The sequence below is a fragment of the Boleophthalmus pectinirostris genome, unplaced genomic scaffold, assembly GCF_026225935.1.
Source record: "Boleophthalmus pectinirostris isolate CB_2022bp ecotype Guang Dong unplaced genomic scaffold, ASM2622593v1 HiC_scaffold_18, whole genome shotgun sequence".
Taxonomy (NCBI): Eukaryota; Metazoa; Chordata; class Actinopteri; order Gobiiformes; family Gobiidae; genus Boleophthalmus; species Boleophthalmus pectinirostris.
Genome location: NW_026571133.1, coordinates 39,547,261 through 39,564,064, shown reverse-complemented (window position 1 = coordinate 39,564,064; position 16,804 = coordinate 39,547,261). Strand labels below are relative to the sequence as shown.

General features: G+C 38.9%; 1 protein-coding gene across 1 annotated transcript in view; it reads right to left on the bottom strand.

Annotated features, from left to right (window-relative positions):
- si:ch211-127i16.2 (probable flavin-containing monoamine oxidase A) overlaps positions 1–16,804 on the bottom strand; it is a 212,643-nt gene that overhangs the window by 170,970 nt on the left and 24,869 nt on the right. The window contains exons 4-6 of the mRNA XM_055154170.1: positions 8,080–8,260; positions 4,241–4,355; positions 2,266–2,423 (exon numbers count right to left, since the gene is read on the bottom strand). Of these exons, the coding sequence (XP_055010145.1) occupies positions 2,266–2,423; positions 4,241–4,355; positions 8,080–8,260 (454 nt within the window). The remainder of the gene's footprint in view (positions 1–2,265; positions 2,424–4,240; positions 4,356–8,079; positions 8,261–16,804) is intronic.

Sequence of the window (16,804 nt, the reverse complement as noted above, 5' to 3'; positions counted from 1 at the left end):
AGTAGGGGTTTTCAGTATAAAAGAACAAAAAAAAAGAAAAGAAAAAGTGAAGAAGTGTTATGTTTTGAACCTATGAAAAAAAAAAGAAAAGAAATAAAATAAAGTTAGCATTAAGCATTTAGTTATCCAGACAGTAGGGGTTTGGCAGTGTAAAAGAACAAACGAAAAACAAAACAAAAAAAGATGTTTTGAACCTCCAAAAAATAACATTAAAAATACAAAAAAAATAAATTTACCATTAAGCATTTAGTTTACCAAGACAGTAGGGGTTTGCAGTGTAGAAGAACTAAAATAACAAAAAATAAAATAAAAACAATGTGACCTGTAATGCGCTTTACAAAGGCTTGACAAAAGCTCTCACAGCGCTACACTGGAGTCATTCTTCATTCATTCCACACTCGGTGGTGGTAAGTTACTACTGTAGCCACAGCTACCCTGGGACAGACTGAAACACCACTTTGAGACTAAGCAATGTGATGTGAAGTGACAGAATGGCACCTTCGACCTTCGGGTTGTGGGATCCTAATTACTGAGCCACTGTCGCCTCATTACTTCCTCATTATCTGACATATTTTAAAGGGACAGTCTGGAATTTTGGACATAGGACCTCATTTCCTAGACTACATTCGCACTGAAACAAATCCGCGTATCACTGTATCACCGTATCGAAAAATATCTGCATCCAGACATGTTTCTGTGTCCGCAAGCCTTCCCTATCCACACAGCTTTGAGCATATTTGTTTACGTTTTACAGAAACGACACTTAAAACCGCATGGCTAATTTGCATAAACTGAGCTCAAAAAACAGCTCACTATTCTGCTCTGATGCGGTTCAGCTTCTGTCGGACTAAAGGACACGACTCAGTGGATTATGAGTGTTCTTTCTGTGACAGAGGGATGTTCTGCTGATGGTGAGTCTGTTCTGTGCTTCTGTCGCGTTAGAGATGGTTCGTGTTAAACTTTTCAGAGATTATACGTCTGCAGGTCGTACACATATAACGTAAATATGAATGGACATATATTCTAGCCTCTGAATTACTTCGCAGTGCATAGAACTACATCAGCGTATCAGCGTTTTCAAGCGTCAGTGCTGGATCAGATCTGTACTCAAATGAATTACGAATACGTACTAGTGTGGACGGGGCCCTAGTTAGCCATAGTGTTGGAGATGTGTGGAGACTGTCAAGATTAAACAGAGGGAGGACCTAAAATGCAGGACTGCTTTTAAATTTCTTTAACAAACAAACAAAGAAAGAGCCAAAATATCAACAAAAAAAAAATAAAATAATTAAACTAAAGTGACATGACAGGACAAGACAATGACAAAGACACAGACAATGACAAATACAATGGACCAACAAAGGGCAGAGGAGAACACAGGGTATAAATGCACACAGACAAAAGTGAAACACATCAGGGCGGGGAAAACAATCAAGACAGGAAGTAAAACTCAAAACTACAAGCAGACAGGACAAATGTCAAAATAAAAGGGCACACAACACTAAAGAAAAAAGACACACCAAAATAAGCAAAAACGACTACAAAACATGAATCGTGACAGAGACACTTTTTTAAATATTCCATGCAGTCCTTGTATTTGCAGACCTTGCAACCTTGCGTCGCATGAATCGTCTCATGTTGAGGGACTATTTTCTCAGCAGCAGCGGAATTTTACTTTGCCGCTACAATAGGTGCTAGGTGATATCAGTACGCTGCCGCCAAGCTTTCTATCAGGAAGTACAACTCACTGCTGCTGCTCAGACATAAATCCTTCAAATCCAAGGTTGGTTTTACTTTTAAAATTATTCTATCAACACAGACATTTACATGGACAGTCTGGTGTAATAATATTTTTGCTTCCAGGGTGTTTTATGGAGTGGGTAAGACTGTTTTTAGTGGCAGGCTAACTATGGCCATTGACATGCACTAGCCTAGCACCAGCGACCTCTGCCAATACAAGGACTGGATGGAATATTTTAAAAAGTGTCTCCACACGTCTCCAACACTCTGGCCCAATAGGAAATGAGGTCCTATGTCCAAAATTCTGGAGTGTCCCTTTAATATATGAAAACAAAATAAATGTTAAATAAAAAAAAAAATAAAATCTTGAATGTAAACTGCACCTAAGATTTCTCTCTAATGTGCTTTAGAACATATTTGTCAACTTTTCTTCACATATTGCCTCTTGATTTGTGTAAAACCATAATTTATATTTTTATATTTAAGTCAAAATGAGAGAATGGCAATAATCAGTCATATACACACTTTAATCTTGAACTCCTGTGCTGCTCCTGGTGTGGTCTCCAGCAGAGGCAACACTCCTCCAGCAGCAGCAGCGGACATGAGGAAGAAGAGCAGAGACATCTGAGCAGGCTCCACCCCCCACACTGAGCGAGAGCACACGCCCAGCTCCTCCTTCAGCTCTGCACAACAAACACACACGTATCACTATTACTGTTCACACTCTGTTCATTATTTAAACACTCATTAATCTATTTTCTGTTCTACTGTATGTTATAATGTGGCAGGGTGGTTGGGCGCTCCGTTAGAGATGTTGCCAAAGCATAGACCGTGTAGTTCGGAAATTATGGTAACTTCTTTTACTTGAGATAAATAAGAGTTTGGTGCTTTGGTTGAGTGATTCTGTAACAATCCACTGTTTCTTAGTCCTTTGTTATTTTTTCCCCCTTTTCCACATGTAATTGAGGAAACAGGATACAGTACCAAACCAAACATATTTATAAAGTTTTATCAAAGCGTGTGGTTCTGACTGGACAGGAACATTTCTAATAACAATGCAACAACCACATTTTCCGTGTAACACCATTCAATTCTATGAAAGTTATTTTTGTAGAGCCCAAAACCACAACAGCAGTTGCCTCACGGGGCTTCACAAAATGGTTGATTTGTCCAACAGAAAGTTAGAAAATCCAACAGTGAAACACACATTGATCAATAACAAACAGAAAGACTAACCAACATTCATTAGAAAACAAGCAAATGGAGAACTACCCAGTGGACTCAATATAATCCATCAAAACAATTGCACTGATATTTTATAATGTTTCCTCATCACAAACAGATCTGGAGTTGTGTTTTGTTCCATTCACACATGTTTAACACAGAAACCATACATACTTAGCCTATGTTCTTCTTTCAAACAGAAAACACTCTGTTCCACCTTGTGATGTCATGTGGTAATACAGGAAGTGCTCCACTGTGTTTTTGAACTCCATACACCTTCACTAGAATCATTTTGATCATTCAGCCCTGCAATTGCCAATCTTTACAAAACAAAAGGTAAAACGTATCTGTTAACTTGAAAAATACAGCTTCATGACATCACAAGGTGGAACAGAGCATTTTGAGCTTTGGACATGGAAACAGAGTAATAATAATAAAGGATGACTGTGAATTACATGTATGAATGAAACAAAATACAACTCCAGGTCTGTTTTTGATGAGGTAACAACATTCTAACATGTCTTAAAGCTCACAAGAGTCAATTTAGTGTAATATAGGACCTTTAGGAGTTAAAAAAATCAAGCAAAATAAAAACACTTTCTCCACCTAACACAAAACTCCCCCTGCTGCAATATACTATACTATAAATACTTTATGAAGTTTAATTGTAGTTTAATGTAGTAGAGCAGTAACACTGCTGCTATAGAAATGCATAGAGTCTCACCTTGTGTCCAGGCGTAGAGTGAGTCTCACCTTGTGTCCAGGTGTACAGAGAGTCTCACCTTGTGTCCAGGTGTACAGAGAGTCTCACCTTGTGTCCAGGCGTACAGAGAGTCTCACCTTGTGTGCAGGTGTACAGAGAGTCTCACCTTGTGTCCAGGTGTACAGAGAGTCTCACCTTGTGTCCAGGTGTACAGAGAGTCTCACCTTGTGTGCAGGTGTATAGTGAGTCTCACCTTGTGTCCAGGCGTAGAGTGAGTCTCACCTTGTGTCCAGGCGTAGAGTGAGTCTCACCTTGTGTCCAGGCGTAGAGTGAGTCTCACCTTGTGTCCAGGCGTACAGAGAGTCTCACCTTGTGTGCAGGTGTACAGAGAGTCTCACCTTGTGTGCAGGCGTACAGAGAGTCTCACCTTGTGTCCAGGCGTAGTTTGAGTCTCACCTTGTGTCCAGGCGTTTAGTGAGTCTCACCTTGTGTCCAGGCGTAGTTTGAGTCTCACCTTGTGTCCAGGTGTAGTTTGAGTCTCAACTTGTGTCCCAGGCGTACAGAGAGTCTCACCTTGTGTCCAGGCGTGCTGCTGGATGAAGGAGTGCATGGTCATACTGTCTAACTCTTCTGCGTTGGGGGTGAGGGAGGGCTCATGAACGTTCACTGTGGCACATAATCTGTTAACCTGTGGACAAAGGGCAACTAAGTTAGTGTGGGCATCCAAAGGAAACAAGAACTGACCCTCTTCTCAGTTTGAATTTGAGGAGAACATTTCTGTGGTGGGATCTGCTGCAATGAGGCACAATTGTCAAATTTTGATTTGGTTAAATAGATTTTGAGGTTTTCACTGTGTCATCTAGAGATAGTCATATTTCCACTTAGAATTTACTATCTGGGGGTAGCAGTAAATACCCAAGATAGGCATGCAAGCATCTTTTCACCTCAATGTGATGAGCACTTTTCACAACTTTCAGAGGCCAGAGTAGAGATTTGCTTTGGCAGTAACAACTCATAACAACTACACAACAACAAAAATGCTTTATAATTCGTTGTAGACAGCACACAGCTGACTTACTTTGACCTGTTTTGATCTGTTTGTACAGTATAGCTGCACTGGGGGATGACACATTTTGCTCAGTAACATGGGGGAAAATCTGGTACAGGGTATTTAAAGAGGGAGTATTATGCATAATTGATTTATTTTAGCTTTCCACCAACGTTGTTCCCTTATTAAAAACATGCCTGAAGAGGTTTTAAGAATCATCCATGTATGTTTGAGTGTTTAGAAACACTCAGCCCACAAGCACATCACCCTTGCTCCCACACAATAATTGTCCATAAATATACAAAAACATGACACAAAACTGTACACAGCAACAAACCTGATGCGATGTGTAGTAGTTTAATTAGCGGGATGCATGCGAATTCTGCACAATAGCAATTTGAAGGGGGAGTCTTAGTGTGGAGAGCAATGGAAGGTCAAAATGATAATGAAACATATTACATTTATATGGTGTTTACAGTCAATATAGGATTTTCAACTCTAAAAGGTGGCATGGTAATCTAAATATGTTATGAATTAGCAGTTAATACCCCATATAATTAAAATACACCCTTTTTAAGTCAAAACCACATGGGATTTTGAGACATCCTTTTTTTTATACTCTAAATGGGGCATTGAAACAGGCAATTAAACAGCACCTGTGTGTCGGTTAAATTGCCTTTAATAACTTGTTTATCCATAATGAAATTAGCAATTAGGATCCAATATGCAGCTTCAGGGGAGACAAAAATTAAAAGAGATGTTTAATAAAGATGTTCCAGCTGAATGATATTAAAATTCTAATGTCGGGCCAAATTATTACAAGGTAAATAAGGGCAACTTCATTGTCTCAGTAAGTAAGCATGTGCTCTGTATACTGTACTGCTGGGGGAACCAATAACCAAAAAAATGGGAAAACCATATTACGCTACTTTCTGATCTATGTTATAATGTTGTTTCCTCATCACAAACAGACCTGAAGTTGTGTTTTGTTTCATTCACACATGTTTAATGCATACCCTGAATATTTAGGCTTTCTCTCAAACAGGAAACATGATGTTGTATGGTAAGACAGGGAGCGCTTCACTGTTTCTAAACTCCATACACCTTTACTAGAATTATTGGAGCATTTCAATCCTGGAATTGACCATCTCTGTTGACTTGAAAACTACCGCTTCTTGACATCACAAGGTAGAACAGAGCATTTTGACTTTGGCGATGACAGACTAATAATAAAGGATAACTAAAACAGGAAAGTGAATGAAACAAAACACAACTCCAGGAGTGTTTTTGAGGAGGGAAAAGCATTATAACGTAGCAGCGTTATATAAATAATTGTGGTTGGTCAACTGAGATAAAAAGTAGTTGAACTCTTCATAGGTTTCAACTTCATTTTGTATGTAACATGTAGGCTTTTTTTCCCATTCAAAATCCAGCAACCAGTCAATGTCATTTCATCTGTCCCAGAGGGGCAGTTTAAGTAGCCTGATTCATCAGCCTGACCTCACAGCATTAGGATTTGTTCGCTTGACAGCAGCCAGGTACTTTTTTAATTTAACCAATCGCTGCTGTTTGGTTGAGTCATATGTAATGCACCTCTAGCGGGGCTAACTGGTATATTAAGCTTTTCCCAAATCCCGTAGGAAGAAGGGCAATAACGTCTTTCCCCTTGATAAAACATTCTCTTTGCTCCAGCTAAATCCTCAATCTCGGGAATTGTTGTCAACACAGAATGTCTGTCTTCGTCTACATCCATCTGTACCGCTTTGTTTACTGTTGTGCTGTACCACAAAAGGAACCCAGACAGGTGCTTGAGTTTGACGTCATGGCTTCACAGCACTTCTCTGACTGGTAGGTGTGCAGTCTACAACTTCTGGGGTTTTTGCAAACCGCCTACTGTATTCTGATTCCTGACTTAGACGCTGGAGAAAAATGAAACTGAGGGGACGCACTGGGTGGCATCAGCATGGCTATAGTTTAAGCACATTGAGCCGGAAAATACAACAATAACAGAAAGCTCAAACAAATGTCTCAACGGGTAGAATATTCAGATCCAGTGTCAGGGCAGTTTGAGGGGAGTAACAGCCTTCAGGACAAAAGTCCTTCATCTGTGTCGTCTGTCTCCTTGTTTGGTTTAAATTGTTATTTTCCATTATGAAAATTAATAATCAACATTTGAATTTAGTTAAAAGCTATTTTTGAAGCTAGTGTAAATTATAATATGTTATATTATTTTACCTTCATTCAATTGCGCAGACATATAAACAACATATGGGTTTCTATGTCATGGTTCATGTTTGTAGTGGTTGAATTTGCTCATTTTGGTGTTTTATTTTGACATTTGTTGTGTCTGCTTGTAGTTTTAAGTTTTACTTCCTGTTTTGATTGTTTGCCCCGCCCTAATGTGTTTCACTTGTGTCTGTGTGCATTTATACCCTGTGTTCTCCTCTGCCTTTTGTTGCCTTTGTCTCTGTCAGAGTTTCATCTTGTCTTGTGTCATGGCAGTTTAGTTTCAAATTTTGGATTTTTTTGATTTGTCATTAAATGCTTTGAAGTAGTCCTGCATTTTGGGTCCTCCCTCTGTTTTTATGTGACATTTTAATGATGAAATAACTTACTGGTCCAGTCTCAGAACCTCACAGACTCAGTAATCTCAACCATGCAACTTCCAAAAAGTCTCAAAGGTGCACTATGTAACATTTTGGTTGGGGGTCCATCACTTGCTTGTTTCTATGGATATGTAATTGCTCTGTCTGGAATGTTCCGGAGTATGACATTAAACAGCTCTACCTTACATGTATTCAATTACAAGTGTTTTTATAGCTTTAAAAATACCTAGAAAAACAGGAATTCTGACTGTGAGTGGGGTCGCCTCTCCACAGTTCTGATTCGTAACTTGGCCTGGTTTGGTCTCCATGAAGCTAAAAAGGTTTAATACAGGGATCTCCAACCTTTTTCCTCCTGTGAGCTACTTTTTGTAAAACGAAAGAGAGCTACTCATTTTAGTGGTCGCTAGAAATTTTGTAAATATAAGAGCTGTGGTGAGCCTTAGATGAGGTTAGACGCCTTTAAAACATTACCCACTATTCAGTAATCAGCACAAAATTAGGCATCAAAATCATACATTTACAAACGTACAATTCAGAAATCCCTTGGCGAGCTACTTGGAACAGACTGGAGAGTTCCCGAGCTACAGGTTGGACCCCTGGTTTAATACCACACTGTGAAACATTCCAGACAAAGACATAACTAATACCTCCATGGAGAAAAAGTGTCTGATGGAACAAAAAAGTTACACAATGCACCTTTAACATCTCCCGTGAAATCACTCAGTGTGTTTTCCCCACACTAATCTGAGAGTCCAGACCTTGAAGAGGAGGAGGCTGAAGTCCAGTAGCACCAGAGGGGACAGAGTGGGGAAATTGGAGGTGTAGGAGCGCACTCTAGCCAGGGGCCCTCCCATGTGCTGCACCTTCCTCCCCGTGTTGAACTGTCGGTAAGTCTCCAGACCCAGCTCCTCCATCAGCTCCAGGACGTGGCTCTGTGTGCTGGAACAGAGAAGAAGAAGTTTTTAAAGCCGACCTCTTCTGCAAAATCGACTAAAGATAGACAGATGTATAAATGTTGCTCCTCACAATTTACATTCTCGAAAGTCGTATTTAGACTGATTTGTGCAATCTTTGATCACTTATTGTCAAGATTTTTCATCAACTCCCATTTTCACCACTGTTTTGTTCTTATTTCATTTTGTAATATATTTATTTTTTTATTTTATATGCCTTCTAAAATGAGTTGTGTTCCAATGTGCACACCAAATTTTCCTGTCTTTTTGATTTCGTATGTTTTTTTGACAGTTTTCTGATAGTTTGTGTAATGAACATCTAATGTTTTTAAATTAAAGCAGCAGTATGGAACTTTTTTAGCCAGGCTGGCACCACTAGTGCCTCCACTCAATTTAATTTCTCTCCAGCGACTAGGTCAGGAATCTGAATACACAAGACTGTTCGCAAAAACTCGCAAAAAAGTGCAAAATTATCAAAGACCTGCAAATTTTTTATGTGTTATTTAAAAAGATTAAAAAATTTAGCCCGGTTGGAAGGACTGACATATTTTATATGAAATAGTTTCCTTTCATTTTGAAGTAAAAATGTATTCGGAAGAATAAATGATGATAATGATGTAAAATCCTGCACCTTCTACTTGTTTGCACAATTTTCCCTCCGTTACTTTTCCCTCCGTTACCATGACCTTTCTTAATAAAAAATCTCATTACTCAAAAAGTAAGAGGTTTTTCAACCTAATCTTGTACCATATGGTAGAAAACTATATGAAGCAAATATTCAAACCAGTTTGTTAAGGATATGTAAGTGAGAACCAAGAGTTATCACTGTTTGGATTTATTGCCCAAAAAGTGCTGCATATTTCATTCCCTCCGTTACCGACATGAGTTGTTAAATTTTTTGTCAACAACTTGAAAGAATATCACAGGTTTAACTTGACCCTGTTGGAGTGTAACTCTTTCCTACATTCTGATACTTTACTTATTTCAATAGTCCCTCTAGTTCCTGAATAAGAGCTATTTGAATGTCAAAAATCTGCCCGTTTCCCTCCGTTACCGCTTGTCCAGACCCATAGGTCATGATCAAATAGCAGCGATTGGTTAAATGAAAAAAATATTCGCCTACTGTCGAGTGAACAAATTCTATTGTCAGACAGTGAAACCAAGTGAAACCGGCTGATGAATCAGGCTAGAACTTTTTTGCCAGACAGATTGAAATAAAGCTTTTTTTTTTTTTTCTTGGTCCTATTTATTGCACCAAAAACATATAGAAAATGTGGTTTCTTACTTAGAATAGGCTTGCATCTCCACAAACCTGATGCATACTTGGCCTCTTATTACTCGCTTCTGTTTCTTTGGCTATAATTTAGATTTTAACTTTCTATTTCTATGGAATTCTGCAGGTGAAGTGGCTCCTCCAAAAAGTCACATATTTAATCCATTTGTTTTATTTTGCCTTCTCACTGAGGTCAGGTGGAGGTGCACATTTTAGCCTCTTTATTCATGCAATAACTCATTTATTCAGTATTTTGCCATAGCAGCTTTAAATGCTCCTCTAACCACTCTGAAGTCTAATTAGGCTTTTATGGAGAAGCACGAAAAGCACAGAGCAAAACAGAGCCTGGTATTTCTTTAAAGCACCTGTGCCCTCCTGTCCTCTCATTCATACTTCACACTTTTAGATGGGCCATTGATAGGGCGCTTCAACAGTCTGGACTTTTGTTCAAATCCAAACAGAAATTAAGGTGAGACACAGGTGAATAGGAAAATATGTGAAATTTAGAGATATCAATTTGAAACTGTACTTGACTAACAAAAAATTTAAGACAAAAAGAACACTTTTTCATCATCATGATTTCATATAAAACGTCAGAATGTCATTTCAGCTGAATGGAGCCTGACACTAGACTATAAACCATCACACAAAAGACAATGACCTTATAAAAGTATGGTTAACCATGAACTATATCAAATATGAAGTAATAATGTAGTAATAATATATCATTACACAGCATTACCTAGATCAGTGTGTATATTTCACTACCTGCCTGTCACCACAACACGAGCTTAGCCGAGCTTCTACGGATGTAACAATAACCGAAATATCGTGATATTGTATCGTCAAAGTTCTCACAATAATATCATGGACCATCACAGTGCATCTTCACTTAAATTAAGAGTTATGGTGCAGCAATAGCTAAAAAATAAAAACAGAGGGAACTACATAGACCATGATCCTTTGCTCCATTTCAGTGCAAACTACATGAAGAAATAACAGTTCTAAGCACTTTTAAAACTTTGTTATTTGGGTTAAGTCTTTTCAAGGTATTTTAGGAAGAAAAAGTAGTGTTTTGTTAGCCTCCACAAAATATCGCAATAAATATCGTACCGTGAGATACATATCGTGAAAATATCATACCTAGAGATTTGGAGCTTCTTACGTCCAACTCACACAAGTCACTTTTAGCGTTTAACAACTGCAATCTCTTTAACCGAGATGTGTCATTGCTTAAACTTTAGGAAATTGTAATTAAATACAGTCATCCCTCGCTCTATTGCAGTTCACCTTCTCACTGTTTTGCGGATTTTTTTGTGTGCTAAGGGACTCCTGTCTCCTGTACAGTACAGTACAGAATGTGTTCAGCTGCCAAATTTACATAAATGTTTGATATCTAGCAGTGTGATTCTGAAGTGCTGTATGTTTGCAAGTTTTCTCAAAACCCACAATGTCGACAAAACGTTCTGCACTGACAAAGGCTCCTGCAGTCGCGCCCAAAAGGCAGAGGAAGATGCTCACCATCGCACAAAAAGTTGGACTTCTGGACACGCTGAAGGAAGGTAGAAGTTACGTGTTGTAGCAGAGTCTTGCACCGGGTTGGGTCCCCGCAAATAGTTGCTGAAACCAAGACTTAAAACATAATCAGGTTACAGCCGTGCTTACCTTTCGTGAGGTGTGGAGCTGAGCTGGTCCTTTCTCCTACGGTCACCTTCGAGCCTGTCCCGACAGTGATTCCTGTTTCAGTTCTGGTTTAGTCCTGGTTTAGTCTTGGTTTAATCTTGGTTCAGTTCACGGCGTATGCAACACAAAAGTTTGATATAATCTCAGGTTAATGGTACTGTGCGGGTCTCCAAAAATGGACCAGTGCAGGACTCTGCGCTGTAGGGCTCCATTACAGAATAAATTAATCTTGGGTTCGTTACATAAAGAAGGAGGAAAATAACATAAGAGCGACAGAAGCAATACGTTTTAAGAAGGATGGAAAAAGGGTTGTAACTGTCCGGTGTGAGAAAAATGTATAAAGTGTGTGGTGAGTTTTTACAGCCTTAAAACAGATACAACTAGAAAAGCAGTCAGAGAGCGCAGACCTCCGCCAAGGACTACCCCCATTTTTTATATAAATTGCAATAAAATCAGTCTTCTGGATGAGATCTGGATCAGCCTTTGGAATATGAAAGAGGATCCCATTGTCCATCCCTGAGTCAAATTTCATGGGGTTTGGTCAATAATTAACCGAGATATTGAGAAACAAAATTTTTTGGCCCCATTTACCACAATGTTAACTAAAATTTCAAAGTGATCCAGAATCCAGGATTTCTTCCGGATCACCCCCCAAAATGAAATCAGCTCTTCCTTTTCACATTTCCAACAAATCCTGAAAATGTCATCAAAATCGGTCCATAACTTTTTGAGTTATGTTGCTAACAGACAAACAAACAAACAAACAGACAAACAGACAGACGTCGTCAAAAACATAACCTCCTTGGCGAGGTAATAATTATAAAATATAAAGTTGACTACTTCACGGATTTCACCTATCGCGGGTTATTTTTAGAACGTAACTCCCGCGATAAACGAGGGAACACTGTATATAGCTTCTCTGGAGTTGAACGTGGACATCTTTACTAGACAAGTACAGAGTAGCCCATAAGTGCAATTTGCGAAGCTGAACCCTATCACGTATTATGGATCTATATGGTGCAAATGCATGGAGTTTTTTCTCATTTCCAGGGCTCAGTGTCAGCTCAGAGCCCCGCCTCTGCCCGCTCACAGGAAGTGGAGCAGTGAGGGAGTGGGCCCCGGCTGCTGGAGGGTCACTGCACTCATGTATTAGCACAGCGTTCCATTGTGGAGGTACAGACAATGCAACGACTCTCTACACACTCTATACATAATGCCTTTATATATAAAACCTCAAATGGAATGTGTCTCTCTATGTAAAATAGGTCACGGTTTTGTATTGTGAAAACGCTACATAGAAGAAATTCTGAAAGGACAGCGTTGTGTAAGTGAAGATAAAATACATCATGGCATTTTCTTCTCAGCACAATGTATATTCAGGCTGAGTTCTTCTCTCAAGCTGGAAACTGTTCCCCCTTCGATGTCATGTGGTAATACAGGAAGTGCTCCACTGTGTTTTTAAGCTCCATACACCTTCACTAGAATCATTTGAATCATTTCAGCCCTGGATTTGCTGATCTCTACTGAACTAAATCGTCAAAGTGATACAGTTGTGAATGTTACGGTAAGTTTTAAGTTTGGACAGAGGTTTATCACGTGCTTTGGTGCGATTGTCTGGTCAGGTAGATGCTTATTTAAGTATTCTAAAAGTTGAAACAAACCTTTAATGAGGAAGAGAGAGAGATACAGAGATAGACACAGAGAGAGATAGAGAGAGACAAAGATAGACACACACAGAGAGAGAGAGAGAGAGACAGAAACAGAGAGACAGAGAGAGAGACACACAGAGAGAGACAGAGAGAGAGACACACAGAGAGAGATAGAGAGAGAGAGAGACACAGAGATAGACAAAGAGAGAGAGAGAGACACACACATAGAGAGACACAGAGAGCAAGAAACAGAGAGAGAGAGACAGACAGAGAGAGAGAGACACAGAGAGAGAAAAGGAGAGAGATAGAGAGAGACACAGAGAGATAACGACAGAGACAGAAAAAAACGTAGAGAGACAGAGAGACACACAGAGAGAGAGAGACACAGAGAGAGAGACACACAGAGAGAGAGAGAGACACACACAGAGAGAGAGAGAGGAGAGAGAAACAGAGCAAGACAGAGAGAGAAAACGTAAAGAGAGAGAGACACACAGAGAGAGATAGAGAGAGAGAGACACAGAGATAGACAAAGAGAGAGAGAGAGACACACACACATAGAGACACAGAGAGAGCAAGAAACAGAGAGAGAGAGAGACACACAGAGAGAGAAAAGGAGAGAGATAGAGACACAGAGAGATAACGACAGAGACAGAAAAAAACGTAGAGAGACAGAGAGACACACACAGAGAGAGAGAGACACAGAGAGAGAGACACACACACAGAGAGAGAGAGAGAGAGAGAGACAGAGCAAGACAGAGAGAGAAACGTAAAGAGAGAGACAGAGAGAGACACAAAGAGAGAGACAGAGAGAGAGACAGAGAGAGACAGAGAGAGAGACAGAGAGAGACAGAGAGAGAGAGAGAGAGAGAGACAGAAGAAGAAACGTAGCGAGAGAGACGGAGAGAGACGCAGAGCAAGACAGAGAGAGAAACGTAAAGAGAGAGAGAGACAAAGAGACACACAGAGAAACAGAGAGAGGGAGACACAGAGACAGACAGAGAGAGAGATAGAGACAGAGAGAGAAACATACAGACAAACAGAGACACACACTATAGACCATTTGAATCAAAAGGTATATCTAGTGAATCCTGTGTCAGTAAAAGTGTTCGGTTTGGAGAAGAGGCTCTTTGACACTGATGAATAGTCTGTATGAACTTTAATTCTGGTTTTAAAAAGATGAAACACAATTGAAAATCGACATGGATCAATATGAGAGAAAAAAATCACGACAGCTGATAGTATCTAGCTGAGATTTTACATTTAACTACTTATTTTTCTATTTTATTTTGACTTGTACATATACATTTATGTAATTATGTCTTATTTGACAGCCGTCTCTTGCTGTCTTTTTTGCTACTTATTAGAATGTATTTTTACCATTTAGATTTTTACTCTTTGTTATTATATTATATTGTGATGTGTCCAAATAATTTCCTTTGTGGATCAATAAAGTTTGTCTAAATCTAAGTCTAAGATGGCTACTTAAAAATTTTGTTAAACATAGACCTGTAACTATAATCAATAAATCAATTAACAACATTTAACGAGCTCAATACCTTTTCTGGCCGTGATAAATTCTATTTGCATGCTTGTTTGTTTTCCTCATCTCTCTCTCTCTACCAAAGAGACTGAATGTCAAAAAGCTTCTATCGCTCTCCGACTCCTCTCGTTTAATCAGCGTCATGACACTTTAATGAACGTGCCAGCACAGACTAGACATGTTCATCAACAGAGTGGATGCGCGCGCAGCCTGAGTACAGAACGCGCCGCTGTCTGTGCGCTGAACATGAAGCCGCAACGCTAACACCACCGTCAGAACCAAAACAGTTCATCTCCGTGTGACAAAACAAGTCACGATGCCAAATCAACACGAGTGAGTGGGATACGTCCCAACGGCTCACATGCGTCAAATTCAGGAGAGCGCAAACTAAGAGAAGAAATGGCTCAAACCCCAACAGCCGACATAGGGCTGTGCGATATAGATCAAAAAATATATCTCGATATATTTTGCTATATCTCGATACATGATATATATCTCGATATATGTTCAAGAAAAAATAACCCCCTAAAACTGAAAACTGCAAAAACAAATATGTCAATTTCCACAAGGTCTTTTTTTTTTTATTGAACTGTAAGAGGTCGGCAGTTCATATAGAAACATTTAAGATTACAAAAACCCTAATTACATAAATAATAATTTAACTGTTAAATAAAAGAAATAATACATATTTCCTTCTTTTCATTCATAAATAAAACAACTCAACACAAGCTCATCTTTGCATTAACTCTGTTATCCAGACCAGAATCATAACCATAACCACGAGCTCCTTTAGCAGAAGAAGCTCAGGATGTTCCTTATTTTAACAGATCCATGTTCCTATCCAGCAGTAAGGAGCTCTGAGGTTTCCCACAATCCACTGCAGATCAAACCCAACGTTTCCAAACACTATTGTACAAGTGACACTGCAACAGATTATTCATTAAAATCTTCTGCATAAATAGAATTTACATTACTAAACTTTATAATATATAAAGCATAACGACTCTAGAGCCACATCAGCCCGTTTGAGATAATAATGTGTTTAATACAGTTTTGCGCACTTAAGCAAAACTTAAGTGCATGGCTCATTTGCATAAACAGCGCACTTCTCATGCAGCTCAGCTCTTTTAGCTTCTTTCGGGCTAAAGGACGCGACTCGGTGGAATATGAGGATGTGCTGTTGATGGCCTTATCTGTAAATGGTGGAAAATGTTCGTGGTGCTTGAAGTTTTTCACTGGCACCAACTTTCAGCATTCATGGCGGTAGTGAGGAGTGAAGGAGTCACGAGCGAACAAAATCAGGGAGGTGGAGGCGACGAGAGAGAAGGTAAACAAGCGAAGCGATGAAATCTAAATTGAATATAAGCATTACATTGATATATACGATATGTCAGAATTCATACTGAGTTTAAAAACTATCTCGATATATTTAAAATATCGAGATATCACCCACCCCTAAGCCGACATAAACCCAAACCCAAGCGACACCACTAGCCCCGCCCCCGGGAGAGTCCGAAATCCACTGAAATCCCACAAGAGACCAACACGAAGCAAGACAGGACAGAGGCTCCCTCATAGAGAAACAGGATCCTGTGTCGCAGGTTAATACGAACACTTCAAGACCAAAATGACGAGGCTCACAGCAGCAACCACAGAGAGACGAGACACAACATTCCAATAAGTGAATGACTAAAATCACTTTTGAGGGCAATTTTTGTACAGAGACCTAATAATCAATTTATTTATTGTTTTGGTTGTGTTTGGTTCAGCAATGGTTTATTCAAATGCATTTTTGTCAACAAGTCTATTATTCTTATGTTAACAAATCATTTAATTTCATTTAGACTGTGTTAAATGTTGAAAATGTTGAAAATGGTCTCAAAATGTCAGATTTATCGCAATAAATTCTTGGTCAATTAATCCTCCAGCAAAATCTGTTACTGTTACAGGCCTAGTTAAACAATAAAGTATATGAGGTTTTCAAGAATTAAAAATACTTCCTCTAAAATGTTATGGTTTTAATGTTGCCGAGGAAGTTATAGAGGTTTTTTGTTTTTGTTTTTAATATATAATATTATATCTTAAATACAGAAATAAATAAAAAAATAATAAAAATCTAAAGTAAATAATAAAATCCTAAACTTCAAACCTTCAAACAAAGGACATATTGGACAAAAAAACTAAATTTTAAAAAGTGATCTAATGAAATAAGTGCCAAAGTTTACACAGTGGAAGATACAAACATATTTCCTGGAGGATATTAAAACTTAAATACAATAAAATCAGTAATTATCACAGATTACCACAATTCAACACAACATTTCTACTGAATTTGCTCAAACTCATTTTAAATCTAAACAACTCCCCGTTGCCACGGCGTTGCCA